Source organism: Apium graveolens, chromosome 4 (assembly GCF_009905375.1).
Source record: "Apium graveolens cultivar Ventura chromosome 4, ASM990537v1, whole genome shotgun sequence".
NCBI classification, from domain to species: domain Eukaryota; kingdom Viridiplantae; phylum Streptophyta; class Magnoliopsida; order Apiales; family Apiaceae; genus Apium; species Apium graveolens.
This window is the reverse complement of record NC_133650.1, coordinates 152,727,778-152,746,030: the sequence shown is the minus strand read 5'-3', so window position 1 is coordinate 152,746,030 and position 18,253 is coordinate 152,727,778. Positions and strand designations below refer to the sequence as shown.

Below are 18,253 nucleotides of genomic sequence, written 5' to 3'. Positions count from 1 at the left end.
TAAAGTGAATAATAATTTAATTAAATATGCACACACAATTATCAAATATAAGATGATTTTATGGTGTACATCATTTTCTAAATTTAAAATGAAAAATATAGTAATACTGTTAACCAGTAGAACTACCTACTCTTATCTATCTAAAAATAAAGACAGTATATTCACCTTGTCATATACAGAGAAAATCAAAATGTAGAATCCATAGTTCACAACCATCGAAGTTTTCCTACATTTATTGAAGCAATCATCTTTCACTACAAACAGATTGTACTTTAATACTGTACCACCATGAACAAAACATAAGAACACCCATCAAAATGATCTGTTGGGGTTGGCTGATGAAGACTTGCCTTTTGCAAAGTCAAGCAAATCCTTGAAAAGTTCATCTTCAGATTTCTCTTGCTTTTTCGGGGTTGACGAATTAAGAGACAGATTAGTTGTCTGTCCAACTAAGCTATCATAGGAGGATCCAGGTGCACTACTTTGAGGGGGACCCCCTACTTGATGCTGGAAAAACTGTGTTCTCTGACTATTCTTGGAAGGCGGGGGTGGAAGGAAAACAGGAGATTCCAAAGGAGCTGGAAGCGAATGGTCAACTGGTTTGGTATTTGCAGCTTGTTCAACATATGTTGGTTGCTTCCCAGAGAACATTGAGGCAGTAGGGTTTATGAAATCATCGGAGGCAGTTGGGTTAATGAAATCATCGGCAGGTGGAGATGATGACAAGTTTGCTGTTAACGGGCCAGTATAACTTGTGTTAACGTGAGCTGGTATGGGCACAGGAATGGAGCTCGATGCTTCTGAAGTCCTTTCAGAGCTGTATACATCACCACTCAGATAATCAATTTGACCATACTCTAAATTAATTGGCTTCTTAGATATGGGTGGGGGTGGTAGAAGTGGGCTTATACGCACTGTTTCAATGGGGCGGTTTTCTGGTTTTCTGCCTTGTCCTTGCAAATTATCTCTAGATGACCTGCACAAGTTCATTTTAACATTTATAGGTTTAGGTTAATTTAGTCTACTGTCAACCAATATAGTGCTATACACCCAAAAACTACAAAGCTCATAAACATGCATCATCACCTGAGAGATAGCTGCGCAAACTCATCTTCAGGCTCCTCATCCTCGTGTGTCACGTTTACTAATGGAACAACTGAAACTTGTGGTTGTCCTACTCTTGGAGCGGAGGTTCCTTTTGCAATGTCATCATGGCGGCTAAGGACGCGCTGGAGTGTATCATTTACCGTTAATCCTTTCATTAAGAGTTCTTCATCTCTGAGAATCAGCACGCAGTGTCAGTAACTATATCAAAATTGAGAAATACTGTTACTCTGTCTAACATTTACATACGGCGTATTGTTCACTAGAATCATGACACGCTTTTGGTAGGAACGGCACTGCTCAACCAAGTCAACAATTACTTCTTCCTTGATACCCTGCCACGAAGTACACAGATTTTAGAGTCTAAAATGACAACCGAAAAATTACCAGATAGTAACCACACATCATTAACATTTTTACCTCACGATTTTGGGGATCCAAAACATTGAGCATTTCCATCAAGACATCTGCAAGTCCATCAGCAGTCTGAATCTCTGTAGAGCTGCATTATTTTTTTCGATAATTACATTTATGTTGGCCTAAAGGTGTAAAGAACCAAAACCGGAAAACACTCAATTCCGAGAAGCAAAGGGAAGGAAGACTGGGTATTGCAGCCAAATCAATCTAGCTGAAAAAAATTTAACAGCAAGATTATTACATACAGCACTAAACTAATCCATCAAACACATCGTCCCTGATATGGATAGAAAGTACATCCTAAAAACACATTAAATGTCATATTAATTACACTTGGGCTTCTTATCCAAGGTCCAGTACAGACCTGTCTTGTCTAAGTTAATAGCAGAATCAAGACGAAGAATCAAGACGACCCATGTAGTCAAGTGTCATGACTGACAGTAGTAATATTACTATTAGGTGTTACTAGTAATTGCAGGGAATATAGTTAGGAATAGTCAAGTAAGGGCAAGTATGTCTTTTCTTAGATTTCTGTGTAATTCTGTTAGGAGAGCCTATATAAGGACTGGTATGCTGTGATTAGGACTATGTTGAATATATGAAGAGGAATCTATTTCCACCAATCTCTTTCTCTCTCTATAACTGCTTTCTCTCTCTAGGGTTTCTACCCCAATTCTCTCTCTAAACTCTGTCTCTCTCTCAATTCTGATCTAAATCTCTCTGTTTCTCTTCTAATCTCTCTCTGATTCTCTCTGATCTGTTCTATAATCTCTAATTCTAGCTGTTTTACTTACATTTCTGCACTCATAAACCAGAAAATACCAAAAGCATACAAAAAAACCCTAAAAATACAAGTAAACCATGACAAATTGGTATCAGAGCTCTAAATCTAGATCAGCCACTGCTTCAAACATGTTGAGCACTCAATTCCGAGCAGATCGAGCCTAGGTACTCAGTAATCGCAGCTCAAAGTTCAGAACTTGAATTTTGCACTAAATCCAGGTGTATTTCAATCTCTACTTACAGATCTGTTCTGAAGAGATAATATCAGTGTTAGTTTCTGATTGATTTCGCTTATTGCTGTGAGATTAGATCTAGTTAGTATCAGTTGTGATTGATATTGAAGATATTACAGAATTATTAGGTTAAAACTCTGTTCCTGTGTTTGATTGATACTGTGTACTGAAGACTGAAGTTCGAAACCACAGTTGTGGTATTGTGTGTAGAATTTGTGTTGAGTAGATATAGTAGTAATGGAGGTGTTGAATCAACATCAAGCCTTAACTGATGAAGAGGAACTTAATAGAAAGATAGATAAATTGGAGGCTACAATTAAAATAGCCAAGGAGATGATGGTGAAATTTCTACAGTTTAAGGCTAAACAGGAAGAGGAAGGATTTGTTAATCCATTTGGTTCTAATAAGAAGAAGAAATCCAAGGAGAAAAGAACTGAAACCGTAGGGCAAACTAAGAGTTTACAGCATCTTAAATTGCAATTTCCTAGGTTTGAGCAGAATAAAGCTGTAGAGGATTGGATTCAGGATTGTATTCAGTATTTTGAGATTTATGGAGTGGGTGAAGGAAAGAAGGTTGCTATTGCTGGTATGCACTTGGAGGGATATGCTAAAAGTTGGTATCAGTTGTATATATTGGAGAATTCTTATACTGAATGGAGTCACTTCACTAGAAGTTTGGTGGCTAGGTTTAGTGTAAAGGAACAGGAGCTCTTTTTTGAGAAATTCAAACAACTTAGACAGGAAGGATCAGTGGAACAGTACTATAATAAATTTGAAGGATTTATGGAACAACTTAAAGAGAAGGTGCCATCACTGTCAGAAGATTACTTTACAGAGTGCTTTATTTGTGGCCTTCACAAAGAAATTCAATTGGTAGTTCAGCTATTAGCACCTGAATGATCAGGCTTATAAGAAGGCTAGATGCTGTGAACAATCAAGGAAACCAGATCAGAAGACTGGTAACAGTGGGCCATCTAGTGTTGATAAAGGAAAAGCTATGGTTTTAGAAGTGCAAAAGAAGGCTGGTAAGAGTTTCAATCTGAAGATGACTGATGAAAAGCAGAATGCAGAGATTTTGAATTTAGAAACTGAGGAAGGTTCTCACGAAATGGCTGTCTCAGTTTATGCCATTAAAGGAGTGCAAGGTAATCAAACAATTACTTTGACTGGACTCAAGGGAAAGAGACAGTTTTCTATATTGGTGGATAAGGGCAGTACTCATAGCTTCATTGATGAAAACACTGCCAAACAACTGAAATGTGAGTTAGTAAAGACTGCTCCAATGAAGGTTTTATTGGCTAATGGCAATTACTTGACCAGTCAGTATGAATGCAAGAACTTTGCATGGCAGATTGCAGGGCATCAATTTCAAACTGATGTAAAGACACTACCCATGGGAAGTTATGACTTGGTGCTTGGGGTAGACTGGATGGGAACTCTAGGGCCAGTTACCTTTGATTTTAAGAAACTGCAGATGCAGTTTAAAAATCAAGGTAAGATGATAACTCTAACAGGAAACTCAAAGCCAGAGAAACCAAGACTACAACAGATGACTGCAAATCGATTTTTCAGCAGTTGTCAAAGACAAGAAAATGGCCTAATGTTCCTGTTGGATGTAGTGGAGAGACCTGAAGGTATGATGCTAAGTCATCAACCAGTAGAAGAAGACTCAAATACTGGACATTCAAGGGAACTTCAAGAGTTATTGGAACACTATGCTGAAATATTCAAAACCCCAGAAGGGCTGCCTCCTCAGAGGGATATTGAATATTCTATTGAGCTAAAGGAAGGGTCAACCATTTTCTATGAGACCCTATAGGAATTCATTTGACCAAAAAAATGAGATTAAGAAACTTGTGGCTGAGATGTTGGGATCTGGTGTTATAAGGCCCAATAGTTCTCCTTTTGCATCTCCTATATTGTTGGTAAGAAAAAAAGATGGAACTTGGAGATTTTGCATAGATTACAGGAAGCTTGACTCTATCACTATCAAGAACAAATTTCCAATTCCCTTGATTAAAGAATTATTAGATGAACTTCATTGAGCTCAATTCTTTACCAAGTTGGACTTAAGGGCTGGTTACCATCAAGTCAGAATGAGGGAGGGAGATGTGGAAAAAACAGCCTATAGGACTCATCTGGGGCATTATGAGTTCACTGTGATGCCATTTGGTCTAACTAATGCCCCAACAACCTTTCAGAATTTAATGAACGATGTGTTTAGGCCCCATTTAAGGAAGTTCATTCTAGTCTTCTTTGATGATATTCTGGTTTACTCTAAAACAGCTTAAGACCACTTGCAACATCTACAACAGGTGTTCAGTCTTACGAGGAAGCACCAGTTGTTTGCTAAGCAGACCAAATGTGAGTTTATGACTACTCATGTAGCTTACTTAGGCCATGTCATCAGCAGAGAAGGGGTTGCTGTGGATCAGTCAAAGGTTACTGACATGCTAGCATGGCCTGTTCCAAAGGATTTGAAAGCTCTAAGGGGTTTTTTGGGGTTAAGTGGTTATTACAGGAAATTTGTAAAAGGTTATGGCATCATAGCTAAACCTTTAACAAATCTGCTATAAAAGGATAATTTCAACTGGACTGAGGAAGCCACAACAGCTTTCCAGACTCTTAAGCAAGCCATGACTAATACTCCTGTACTGAGATTGCCAGATTTTACCAAGGAATTTACAGTGGAGTCAGATGCCTGTAATACTGGAATTGGAGCTGTGGAGGGACAACCACTGGCATACTTTAGTAAGGCTTTAGGGGTTAGGGGTCAGGCTATGTCAACCTATGAAAAAGAATTGATGGCAGTTGTAGCAGCTGTGAAGAAATGGTCTCCTTACCTTATGGATAAGCATTTCTTTATTAAGACAGATCATTGGGCTCTCAAGTTCTTGGCAGAACAGAAGCTAAGCAATCTGTTGCGGCAAAAGTGGATTAGTAAGTTGCTGGGATACTATTATACTATTATCTATAGAAAGGGCAAAGACAACATTGTTGTTGATGCTTTATCCAGAATGCATGAAGACACAGCTGTGGTTGAGCCTTCTTCTGCACAAAACCCTGAGGACATGGTTTAAATCTCAAGGAGGGGGGGTTGTCATGACTGACAGTAGTAATATTACTATTAGGTGTTACTAGTAATTGCAGGGAATATAGTTAGGAATAGTCAAGTAAGGGCAAGTATAAGTAAGGGCAAGTATGTCTTTTCTTAGATTTCTGTGTAATTCTGTTAGGAGAGCCTATATAAGTACTGGTATGTTAGTGATTAGGACTATGTTGAATATATGAAAAGGAATCTATTTCCACCAATCTCTTTCTCTCTCTATAACTGCTTTCTCTCTCTAGGGTTTCTACCCCAATTTTCTCTCTAAACTCTGTCTCTCTCTCAATTCTGATCTAAATCTCTCTGTTTCTCTTCTAATCTCTCTCTGATTCTCTCTGATATGTTCTATAATCTCTAATTCTAGCTGTTTTACTTACATTTCTGCACTCATAAACCAGAAAATACCAAAAACATACAAAAAAACCCTAAAAATACAAGTAAACCATGACATCAAGGCCCACCAGAGGTCGTTAAGGTCCACGAACGTAAGTTGTTCAGGAACTAGGCCCAATATGGCTGTAAGAGCAGAGACGTGTCCAAAACGAACTCAAAGTCCTACACAGAAGGTTCTGTAGTTCCTTCCCTTGTAGAACTCCTAATCACCAGCTAAGTTGCAGCGTTGTCCACCAAGTCTCCCAACACAAGTCTAACCCTAGACTCACCTCTATATAAAAAAGGGCTCTACCCCTCGAACTAAAACTACATTTTCGGCTTGATACTCTACTACACAGAGATACGTATGCATCTTGCGATGATCGATAGTCCCGACGCGAGAGCAGCCATTAAAACTCGAAACTCACAAACCCTAGCATTAATTACTAACACACTCTAGTTTTTATTCCACAACAGTCCCTCTATTTCAACAACAAAATCCATCTATATTTTCTTACATCGAGAGAGCCTCAAAATGTATGTACGCAATAAAATCTTAATTATGCTGCCTTTAATCATTCAGTGAATAAGTTGAAACTTTGTTTACTAAATGAAAGTGTTGGACAATTAATACTTAACAGTACCACTCTTAACATTTGGAAACAGGTCAAAGAGGTTCTCCTTTTGGAATGGGTGATGAAGCATACAAGCATATTATGTATCAATCATCTCTTAGAAGTTAAATTTATTTGTGCCACTCTTAACATGTGTAAACAGGTTAAAGCGGCTTTCCATTTAAAACGGATGCTAACGCATACATAGATTTACATTAGGAACTAGTTTAGGGTATAATAGATATTGGCAGTATCTCTTAATTTATTTCATTTATAGATTGATGGACGCAATTGGCTTATCAAAGCTTAATTGTTTGTTATTTTTTACTCTTTCTTATAGTTTCACCTTCCTTGCGTATGTCCCCAATTAGAGGGCATTATTAAAGCATGAGCGACTGAGCGTATAAGACAAAGTGAAGTGTAATTTTACTTTATTTCCCTGACGCATTCATTTGTTAGACATAGTAAATGCTTGTCCACGGGTTAACTTTCTTTTTAAGTATTATTTATTTTTCTAGAAAGTTCATAAAAAATATGCTCTTGAACCAAGAAAAATTTCCCCAAATAAGGTAGAGAATTCCAATATCCCGTGCCTGCTCCTGAAAAAGGTGATCCATCCCCGGGGTAACAAAAAAAACACTAGACCTTAATATTTTAATATTGGACTTTATATTATAAAGAGTAAAGAGTTTTTATTGAGCAACACAAGAAGGGACAGAAGATTATAATACCTCAGTCCAGTGGCATTGGACTGTAGAGATGCTTGAACAGCAGCAGCTTCTTCCTCGAATGTTAAAGCAGGGTGAGCAACTGGTGGTTGACTTAATGGCTGGGTCTGTGGCGGCGTAAACAATGGTACACTGTTCTCCTCACGGGGTGGGAAATCTACACCAGCAGACTGAATAAATGAATGAGTTCAAGTTAAATAACAAAGGACATTGAAACAGAACTCTAGATTAAACGGAAAGGTCTAATAGGAACTTGCCAGAAATTTGAATATCTATAGTTACTGTTTACAATGCCTGGAGCAAGAGTGTGTTACCTCAAGAGCTTTGATGACAAGGTGGACTACAATGTAACACAAGAGGCACTTTATGGACTTAGCTAAAAAAAGAGCCACTTAACACTTAACAGGTTGAGCAGTATAAGAATACAGTTAAGTATTGTCCTATTATTATATTTCTCATTATCTATATTCTGATCATTGTTTTCTGGTATCCAGTGAAAATGACGCCGCTTCTTACAAAAACAGGGCACCACAGGCAAATGCTAACATGACCATACATGCTATTCTGTTAACACATGCAAGTCCAAAACATTAATTTAAGAATTTTAACACTAGAAATAAAAAATTGAAAAGCGCTTTATTTAAGAACAGTGCTTCTTACAAAAACAGGGTACCACATGCAAATGCTAACACCAATTATGTTAACAAATGTAAACCTAGAACATAGGATGTCTTTAAGAATATTAACGTTAAATATAGGAAACAGAAAAGCGGAATCTTTAAGAGTAGCGTGTTTAACATTGTCAACTGTAGCCTCGGCCTGCAGAGAAATAGGTGATTTCTTCAAAGGTGCCTAAATTATTGGACATTCTCACACATTCATCTGCAAATGAGCTAACTTCTGCTTGATCAGAAAAAAGTAGACATTTGTTTGTGAATAACTCTGCTTACCTTGCCAACAAAGGGTTGGTGCAGTGCTTGAGCTCTTGCCTCCTCTGGAGGAGGTCAAGGGTTCAACCCCTGTGTGTGTGTGAGTTTACTTAGCAAAAAAAACTCAGTTTACCTCCACAATTATTTTAATTGAGACTAAATAAATATTTTACATACTTAAAAAAGAAACAACTGGAAACTACCTTTAGTTCATTGTACGCAGCATAATATTGGGGATAACGTGCCCCAGATCCTCCAAGAGCTTCTTGCCAAGTATCTATCAATATCAATATTTTCTCCCGTACACTTAGATCTGGCTGCAAACTTATAATAAAGTATTAGAATTACAAGACACGAGTACTTTCTAGGAAGAAAGAGTATATGTATCGTATGAAGGAAGATCACCGACCTTCTTCTTTACAATTTTAACCATGTCATGTAGTATATCCCGCTCAACAATATACTGAAAGACAATTTCTCCACAATTTTTTGTTAGGGTCTCCAACACCTGTTTCGTATCCAGAATGAGGCAAAATGTCAATCAGATGACCAGCAGTAATTTTTTTTAAAAAAAGCCAAACATTAATCTAAAGAAAGTAACTCATTTTTTTGTAGCTTCATTATTCAATGATTAATAACAAATTGCCAGCCTAATATGGGAAATTTTTACTAATAAGATGTTAAATTTCTGCCAGAATGGAGACCATTTAACAGGTTCTCCATGACTTAGGTGTAATATTGGTATTTTCTGGTTTATAAGTGCAGAATTAAAAGGGTAACATCTAGTTTAAAGAGATCCGACAGAGAACAGATAGAGATTTTGAGAAAAACAGAGAGATTAGAGCAGAATGAGGTAGGGTAACAGCTAGATTATAGAGATCCAACAGAGAACAGAGAGAGATTTAGAAAGAAACAGAGAAATTAGAGCAGAAATAAGATAGAAATGAGACTATTGAGAGAGAGAGAGAGAGAGAGAGAGACAGAGAGAGAGAGAGAGAGAGAGAGAGACAGAGACACAAACAGAGAGACAAACACACACACACACAGAGAGAGAGAGAGAGACAGAGACACAAACAGAGAGACAAACACACACACACACACACACACAGAGAGAGAGAGAGAGAGACTATTACAAGTATTCACAGGTCTCTACTGTTATGTAACTAACTTCACTGAAAAGACACTACTCCCCTAACTTAAGTGACACACCAGCAAATAACAGTACTAACACATACACTACACAACAGAACATAACAGCAAGCACAGACACAGTAATATAAGGACTAATCCTTACAGTATGCATGCAGTCAAACACAATAACATAACCTATTAGACAAGATGTTGCGTCAACTAAGGTGCATGGAGTATTAACCGAATCTGTTAAAATAAAGTAGAACTTTGAGCAAGTCCAACATGTGCCTTATATGATGTCTTGAATTAAAATTTAAGGCATTTTATAATTACGTGCTCCAACAATGTCCTAATGGTGCCTTAAAACACTAGGACATTCATCACATGCCCCATTTTTAAGGCATCACTAGGCATGCCCTATTTCACTTTTACCAATATAAAAATTGTTTCTCTCCTTTTCTGCACATCTCTCTCATATTTTCCTTCCCCATTAATTTTAATTCAAATTTTATTATTTTAACAATAAGGCACAATTATAAGGCATATTGTCGGAGTTGATATACAAAAACAATGTCTTAAATCACTAGGACACTATTTTTTATTATATTTACAGGGCATCTATTAGGACTTTGTTGGACTTGCTCTTAGCTAATCAAATCGATAATTCTAACTTCTACAATCTCATGATTTGGAAATCGTCACACTGGTCAAGATATGTAGCCTTAGTATATACACATTAAAGCACAAATGTAAATCAAATTTAAGGTCCTGCATCCCTAATGCCGCTATCTGAGTTTAATAGAATGAAAAATTAAAGGAAAAAATATCAAAACAACTTAACTACTATACTCGCCGTACTTAACATATGTCGCTTATGTTAGATGGACTCGGGTAGTTAAACGAAACATCAAACTTTATCATCCTTCTTTATTCCTCCAAATCCACCTAGACCCTTTTAGGGGGATAGTTTTAAGAACCACGTTTACTTTACCCCTCACCCTTTATCTTTCTAGAAAGAACATAGCTGTAGAAAAAAATTGAACCCTCAGAAATTACAGTTGCAAGTATTCTATTCACTTTACCTTCACTATTTCACTATCTAAAAACATGAGAATCCAGTTCTTTTAACAAATCATACAAAAGAGTAACAATCATATGACAACAGTATCAAATAACATTTCATAGAAAAATCAAGGTTTGCTCTTCCAGTGCATGAGAGTATATGATAGCACAATTGACAACTAGGCATGTATGATGGCATAATTATTGGTTGTGGCAAACTGGAATACGTTATGGAGGCTGAAATAAGTCAAACCAACTATTACTTAATGGTAACGCTGAAAATGTTGCAACACTGAAGTATTGAACCCCCCCCCCCATTTAGGTTTGCTATAAAAACTAACAGGACAGCAAAACGGTTCTACAGATATCCCTTCTTAAAAAGGTAGTGATGGAATCCAACTTTCAACCCTAGTTTATTTTAAAATTTTCAAGAATACAATTCATAAATAACCAATAAATTAAGAAAACTTTTCACAAAATTATCTCAACAAACAATTTCATAAAATCTTGCGATTTGAAGATGCCTACTACTTTTCATTACAAGCTGGCATACTCCAATATGAGAGCACACACTAATATGCTCTGAACACAACAGTTGGAATACGCTGGTCAGACATTACCAAGCACTTCTGCATATAAATTAACGATGTAAATCTACAGCTCGTAAGCCGTCGTTTGCCCATTCATGAAAGTTTGAACTATTTACAACATTCTGATAAAAAATAATATTCATCCACGATTAATGACACGATTAATGACATTATAACGCATAAATTAAACACAAAAGGAAAAAGAAGAGAGTGTGGAAATCACTTACAAAAAGAGTGAGAAGCTGAACTTTTGGAATTTTACTTCCTAGACGCTTTTTAAGTAACTTCAAAACATCCTTTGTTTGCCTGAAAGATCAATCAAGACCAATGACAAGTCTCTTTACATTAAGATGTTATGGAAGTTAAAGCAAAAATATTGATGATTGATTGTGGCTTATATGCATCAAGCAGAAAAGTTAAAAATAAATCATAACAGATGAACCTCCATTAGAGTATCCATGCAAAGTTCCTAATGCAGAACAAAATATTTCTGCACACACACACACACACACACACACACATATATATATATATATAGAGAGAGAGAGAGAGAGTTAAGTTCTACAGAGCACATGGTTTGGTTGGAGACCTTGGAGATGCAAAATATGTGCATAACATATTGTAAAAAACTATCATCAAATTGGAAATATTGTAGATCATATATGTTGTATTTGTTATACTTGCAGAACATCACTATACATATTATTTCATGACATGTTTGGCAAGTAAAATATGTTATACTTCCAAAACAATACAAGCACATCGAATCACAGCAAGCTTAGGCTGAAATAACAAGACACGCCATATAATCACACAAGTCAGATACCAAATCATAGTGTTTTGCAACTTGCACAAGCAAAGGATATAAATCTCATGAACAGCGAAATACAAAATTTACTTTACCAATTACCAGCAAGAGGTTGGCAATTTTAAGATTTATTTATGGAATATTAGTGGACAACACGTTTGATTATATTTCATAAACCCCTTCCTTCCAATATTTGTTCTCAACTGGGATAAATTCTATGTTGAGACATTTGTCGCTGAAACGTCTTAACACTGATGTAAATAGATATGCACGAGGAATAGATACTACTATCATTGCAAAATGTTCGGCATAAAGCGTAAACTTAAATGATAGATTCTTAATACTGACAAAAATATGACATAAAGGTAGTAAACTAGTAATTTTTCAACTTCCTACACAAATAAAAAAACATTACCTGTCTACTACTGTGTTCGACAAAGCAATTCAGCATTTAACATATACTCCCTCCATCCCTCTCAATTCATTACATTTTAGAGGGATGATTCAACACGCATTTTAAGACTCCTATATAGTATAGTTCCATAAATTATTTTTTTTTTAAAAAATTATTCTGAATTTAAATTCAATTTTAAATTTTTACTGAGAAAAAGAAATTTTAAAATTAAGTTATGGAACTATATTTTATATGCGTCTTAAGATGCGTGTCGAGCCGTGAGAAAGAAATGTAAAAAAATGAGTGGACGGATGTAGTACTAGTCAAATTATTGAAAAATAAGCAACAAGCTAAAATAAATGATAAATTACATTCTTCGTAATTAACCACGATAAAAGATGGTATACCCAGGATCGGAATTGATAAGATCGCATAGCTCGATATTTATTGCCCAGTCTGGACCAATCAGCATATCACTAGTAGCCCTTTCAGCACACGCTGCCGCACTACTGGCCATGCTAATACAATGTGTTCCAAATTTGATATCCCTAAAACCCGAAAACTAAAATTGATTACAAAAACTCGACATAATTTTGATTTCACAGTGTAACACATACAAGAAACAAAAGCAATAGAAATATCGAATACAAAACCAAAGAACAATCTTTAACAAACTAAAAAGACTTGTAGCATAGAAACCTAAACAGAACAACGATTAGAACTTGAAAGAATCAAAATTTACAAAAATTAAGCGTGATCAGTTGAAATTCAACAATTAGAAATAAAACCCCGAGAATTTCATTAGCAATCAAGATCCAATTTGAGGATAGAAAATAAAGACAGAGAAGTTGAAATTAAACATACAAGAAACGAACTTAAAGAAATAAAAGGAGGAGGAAAAAGTCAAAGATCGGAGATGGAGTTACCTGTACAAGAGTCAGAATTATAAAGATGGGGGTTAGTTTTTGTGAAGGGTTTACTAATGTGTATGGTTGGGGAGATGATTTTACGTGGGGCTTCTGCCTCGTAACTTTTGAGTTTTGACAATTTGTTCATTCGGAATTGCACTTCATTTTTTAACCTGGTACAAAACAGCACGTTTGGAAGAAATTATTTTAGAATTAGGGGGTCGTTTGGTTCATGTATGGGAAACGGAATGAAATTAAGAAAGTTTGAATGAAATTAACAAAGGGAAAGGAGGAGGAAGAAAAGGAATAACCCAGAATTATTTTATGTATTTGGTTCAAATTCGGAAACGGAATAAAAATTTATATGATTACATTTATTTATGATTTTTTAACATTAAGCAATCTCAATATAGTCAAATATATTTATATTATAATAGTATAAAATATTAGCATTATAATAAACAAACATATTTAATTATTTAATAGCACCATTAATTTTTTTAATAAATTAACATATAAATTTATATCAAAAATATTTTTAATTTACAAAAACTAAATTATAAATCATTTTAATTTTTAAAATTAATTTTGCATACTGATCTAATTTTTGGGTTCAAGATTTAAATTAAAACTAATGTAAAAGCCCGTGCGAGGCACTGACCTCCATATATGTTAAATTTTTATCTCCAATGAGTTTGCATCTATATATAAATAATTTTTAAATACGATAAATGATTATTTTAATTTTCAGTCTTATTTCTTTTTCTTTTCATACATACTACTAGAGCGTATTAGATAATTTTAGTGGTGAGAGCTTATTTTTTTATCATATAGTTCGATTTTAACTTACCCCGAGAATTTTGAGATTAGATATTTATTGAAAGTTACATTATCCTAATTAATAAAAAATAAAATTCTATCATTATAACAAAAATATTTGAAATTGTTTGTAGAGATATGCATCGGGTCACTTTGGGGTCTAAGATTACTATAACCTGTACTGATCCCCGAACACACCTTAAATCTAAAACGGAGATTCTTTTCATTACCAGTCTTCTATAGAACGGGGATTCCCACGAGGATGCGGGGAATAATTAAAAATAAGAATTTTATATTTTTAGTATAATTTTTTTAAAAAAAATAATCTACTAATTTGTAATATATAAAAATATTGATAATATCTCATATTTTTAATATCAAATCATATTAAAACTGATTTATAGTGTTAATGAATGACAAATTAAAAATATATATTATTTTATAATGTTAAAAAATAGATCGATAAAATTAAAAATTATTTTATAATTTTATAATTTTTAAATGCTTTTTTATAAAACTTTATTTAATAAAATATATATATATAAATATATACCTCATCCATATATATATATAACAAATCGACGTTAATTAAGAGAATTTATAAATGTGAAGTGAGTGAAACAAATTGGAAATGAATATGAGGTGAGTGAAATTTTATAATAAAACTACAAAAACTAAATAAAAAGAAGACACATAATAAAATGAATTTGATAAAAAAAAGAGAATGTGGCTTATCTAATTAGAGTTTTAAAGTTAACTCAAAAAGTGATGTAGCACAATGGCATTGATATGAAAGGGCTGAGCATGAGGTTCATGGTTAGATTCTTCGTAGAAATAATCTAATATTTCTTTTTAACAAAAATTATACGAGGATGGCATTTTTATAATTTTTCAACAGGGTAAAATTGTCATTTGACAGCCATTAAAATGGCTCAATTTGGCCCTAGTCCTCCTTTAATATATAGAAGAAGAAGATTTAAAAAAAATAATCTACTAATTCGTAATATATAAAAACATTGATAATATCTCATATTTTTAATATTGTTATGGATAAAAAATTAGGGTGTATTAATTGCTGTATTTATTGTTAAGTTTCAAGAGCTCAAAGCCTTTAATGACTGCTCTCGTGTTTCGTAGCTTTAATTCTGCCTTTACGAGATGCCTACATATCTCTGTAATCTAGAAAATCAAGCCAAAAAACGTAGTTCTGATTGATGGGGGTGAGACCCCTTATATAGGTGTTGTGAGTCCTTGAATTGGACTAGGGTTAGGAGACTTGGTGAGCAAGTCTCAGAATTAGAATGAACTTTGGATTCCTAGGAAGTAGGAAACTGATTCTTTATCATATGAGACTTCTTGGAGGTCAATCTCCAAGGAATTGTGTCCTTATTTGAACTTTATTTATTAGCTGATTTACACCTTATTAATTAATTTCGTATTTACCTAATATTCAGGGTTTTGGGCCCTCTCTAGTGGGCTTAGTTGTCAGCCTACTTCTGATATAATTAATGCGATATTAATTACACAATTAGGGTTTATTTTATTCCCTATCATTTGTCCCCCAACTTCTGGGAAACCGTAAAATATTTCGCAGAAGTTAAGTTCATTCGTTCTCTTACAGGGTATTGTTTTTGCGTAAAGTGTAGAGTGACCTACACTTTTACAACGATTTGCCTTGAGCACGACTTCAGGGATATTTTGGAATCCCCCTATTACCTTTATTCCTTATTATTTAGGAATTACCTTATATTTTTCCCTTAATTTATGGGTTTTACTGGAATTTTTCTTTAATTTTTAGAATATATCCATAATTTTCAGGATTTTTTCAAGGAATCTCCTCAATCTACAGGATTTATTCCTAATTTCTAGGATTTTTTTTTAATTCTCAGGAATTTTCCCTTAATTCTGGGATTTTCCAGAATTTTCAGTAATTTTCAGGAATTTTTCAAAATTTCAGCCTTTTTCGACCTGGATCCTGGTCGTCCAACCAGGATCCTAGTCGAAATTATGGCCAACTCCTGATGCCTGGTCGAATGCAAACGACCAGGATTTGGACCTGGATCCTAGTCATTTTAACGACCTGGATCCTGGTCGAATTTTTGGTACGTTTTGGGCTTCTGGTCGAATAGACACGACCAGGACTCACGACCAGGATTTCGACTTTGATCCTAGTCATTTTGACGACCTGGATCTTGGTCGAAATTTTGGTCATCTTTTGGCTCCTGTTCGAATAAATTCGATCAGGATTCACGACCTAGACATCAACTTGGATCCTAGTCGTTTTGATGACCTGGATCTTAGTCGAAATTTTGGTCACCTTTTGGCTCATGTTCGAATAAATTCGATCAGGATTCACGACCTAGATATCGACTTGGATCCTAGTCGTTTTGACGATCTGGAGCTTGGTCGAATTTTTGGTCATCTTTGGGCTCCTGTTCGAATAAATTCGATCAGGATTCATGACCTAAAACTCGACTTGGATCCTAGTCGTTTTGACGACCTGGATCTTTATCGAAATTTTGGCCTTTTCTTGGCTTCTGTTCGAATAAATAAGACCAGAATTCACGACCTAGACCTCGACTTGGATCCTGGTTGTTTTTCCAAATCCTCTTTGGATTTGGGCTTTATTTTTCAAATCATATCTGGATTTGGGCCTTGATTTGGGCCTTTTATTTTTTCCAAATCCTTTCTAGATTTTGGGCCTTTTATATTTTCCAAATCCTTTCTGGATTTTATTTTTCTTTAATTATTTTTAGAAATCCTTTAGAATTTTCAAGGACATTCTGGAAAGTTCTGGAATGTTGGCTTTTTCTTTGGGCTTTCAACTTATTGGGCCTTTTTGCCTTTTTATCTTCACCTCAATTCCTATATAAAGGAGTGAGTAGAGTTGTTCACTCCTCACTTCTCATTTCCAAATTCTCTTCCTCTCTTCTTCTCTTAAAAATCTTAGAGGCGTAAGTATAACGGTAGGTCGGAGTTTTTAGTTCCTTGAAGCTTTCTTCTAGAAACCTAGCTCTTTTTTCTGGCATTATTTCAGGTAAATGTCCTCTTCTTTCATCTTTATGCATTATTTATGTTTAAAGTGTCTAAAATTGATTTCTTTTCTGCTTTCTTCAGATGGAAGATAAGAGATTGACCCGTTTGACCAAGATGAATGTGGCCAAAAAGTCGAATGAGTTCCCCATTCGATCAAGGTATACTTCCTTGATTGATATGATCAACATCCGAGGGGACGAGTACTCGTCCGACGCTCACCTGGATGTGTTTGATCATGTCAACATTTTCCGGGATCCAAAGGAGTTGGATAAGATGAGATCTTTCTTCAAAATCAAGGAGCCCTACAAGTTGGTTCTTGCGGGTCCGGCCAATAGGGCCTGCCACTGGAAGACAAGATGCTTTATGTGTCTTTAGGGGCACCTTGAGGGCAGGTATTAGACTCCATTTTCATCCTTTCATTCCAGTTTTACTAGCTGATGTGGGCATCAGCCCTTGCCAACTCCCTCCAAATTCTTAGAGGTTGATCATTTGCTAATTGTCGCAATGCGCCAAGCACGACGTCCCTCCTTCGGTCGCCGTGTTCAGAAAGATATTTTAGTTCAAGAACAGTCCTGACAAGAATCCGTGGTGGGTTTTTTTGAACCAGCGCCCCACTGTTCCGCACATAGTGAACGGGAAGTCCATCCCCGACAACAACTTGGGGTGGAAGAAAGTGTTTCTTTACGTCCTCTGGGAAGGCGGTGACTGGGGGACTCTCTTTCGCTCGTCCTTTGGGCAAGCTGTTGATGGGAGTCCAAACGACATAGTTTTTATTAAGGAGGAGACCAGGGCTTTTAATCTCCTTACACAGGATAACGGGACATCCCATTCACGGGACCTCATTAGAGAGACTTTTCTTTTGGAGTGTGGCCTTTCTCCCATTTCTAAGCAACGTATGTTTTCTTCCTTTTTTAGTTGTTTTCGGTTTTCCTCGCCTTTTAACTTTACTATCTTTCCAATTCGTTTTTATTTGATTCTTGTAGTGGCTGAGAGGATCGAAGAGGCTACCAAGCCTTAGGACCTGGAAACGACCAGGATGAAGTGCGCTGGAAAGGTGTTCAAGGACCCGCGCCTTGGGGATCGCTTCCCAGAGTTCCTCCTTCAAGCAAAGGAAGGAGACGAAGAAGGACCCAGCCAACCCTTGCGTACGAAACAGAAATCAGGGGCCTTCTTCCAACCCGCCTGGGGAATCCGAGGAAATGACTCAATCGTTGGCAAC

The 18,253-nt window shown here is 35.7% G+C and overlaps 1 protein-coding gene across 5 annotated transcripts; it reads right to left on the bottom strand.

The window, feature by feature from the left end:
• Positions 1 to 141: 141 nt before the first annotated feature.
• On the bottom strand, positions 142 to 13,347 carry LOC141720366 (TOM1-like protein 3). Of its 5 annotated transcripts, none has more exons than XM_074522740.1 (10): positions 13,198 to 13,347; positions 12,679 to 12,819; positions 11,297 to 11,375; positions 8,696 to 8,794; positions 8,490 to 8,603; positions 7,361 to 7,527; positions 1,525 to 1,606; positions 1,354 to 1,439; positions 1,087 to 1,278; positions 142 to 976 (listed from the first exon to the last, which is right to left on the bottom strand). In XM_074522740.1, exons 2-10 carry the CDS (start codon positions 12,786 to 12,788, stop codon positions 313 to 315), a joined length of 1,593 nt encoding a protein of 530 aa, XP_074378841.1. In that variant the 5' UTR covers positions 12,789 to 12,819; positions 13,198 to 13,347; the 3' UTR covers positions 142 to 312. The 5 variants fall into 5 exon arrangements, with proteins under 5 accessions (XP_074378841.1, XP_074378844.1, XP_074378842.1 ...); XM_074522743.1 differs by lacking the exon at positions 13,198 to 13,347 and adding an exon at positions 13,136 to 13,165; XM_074522741.1 differs by lacking the exon at positions 13,198 to 13,347 and adding an exon at positions 13,014 to 13,146.
• Positions 13,348 to 18,253: the final 4,906 nt, after the last annotated feature.

Excerpts from the sequence above, each read along its gene's own strand:
- LOC141720366 (XM_074522740.1), bottom strand. The coding sequence starts at position 12,788 with ATGGCCAGTAGTGCGGCAGCGTGTGCTGAAAGGGCTACTAGTGATATG. Across the intron at positions 8,604-8,695 it reads TTAAAATTGTAAAGAAGAAG|CCAGATCTAAGTGTACGGGA; the intron begins GTCGGTGATCTT and ends ATAAGTTTGCAG. Across the intron at positions 1,440-1,524 it reads TGGATCCCCAAAATCGTGAG|GGTATCAAGGAAGAAGTAAT; the intron begins GTAAAAATGTTA and ends ACTTCGTGGCAG.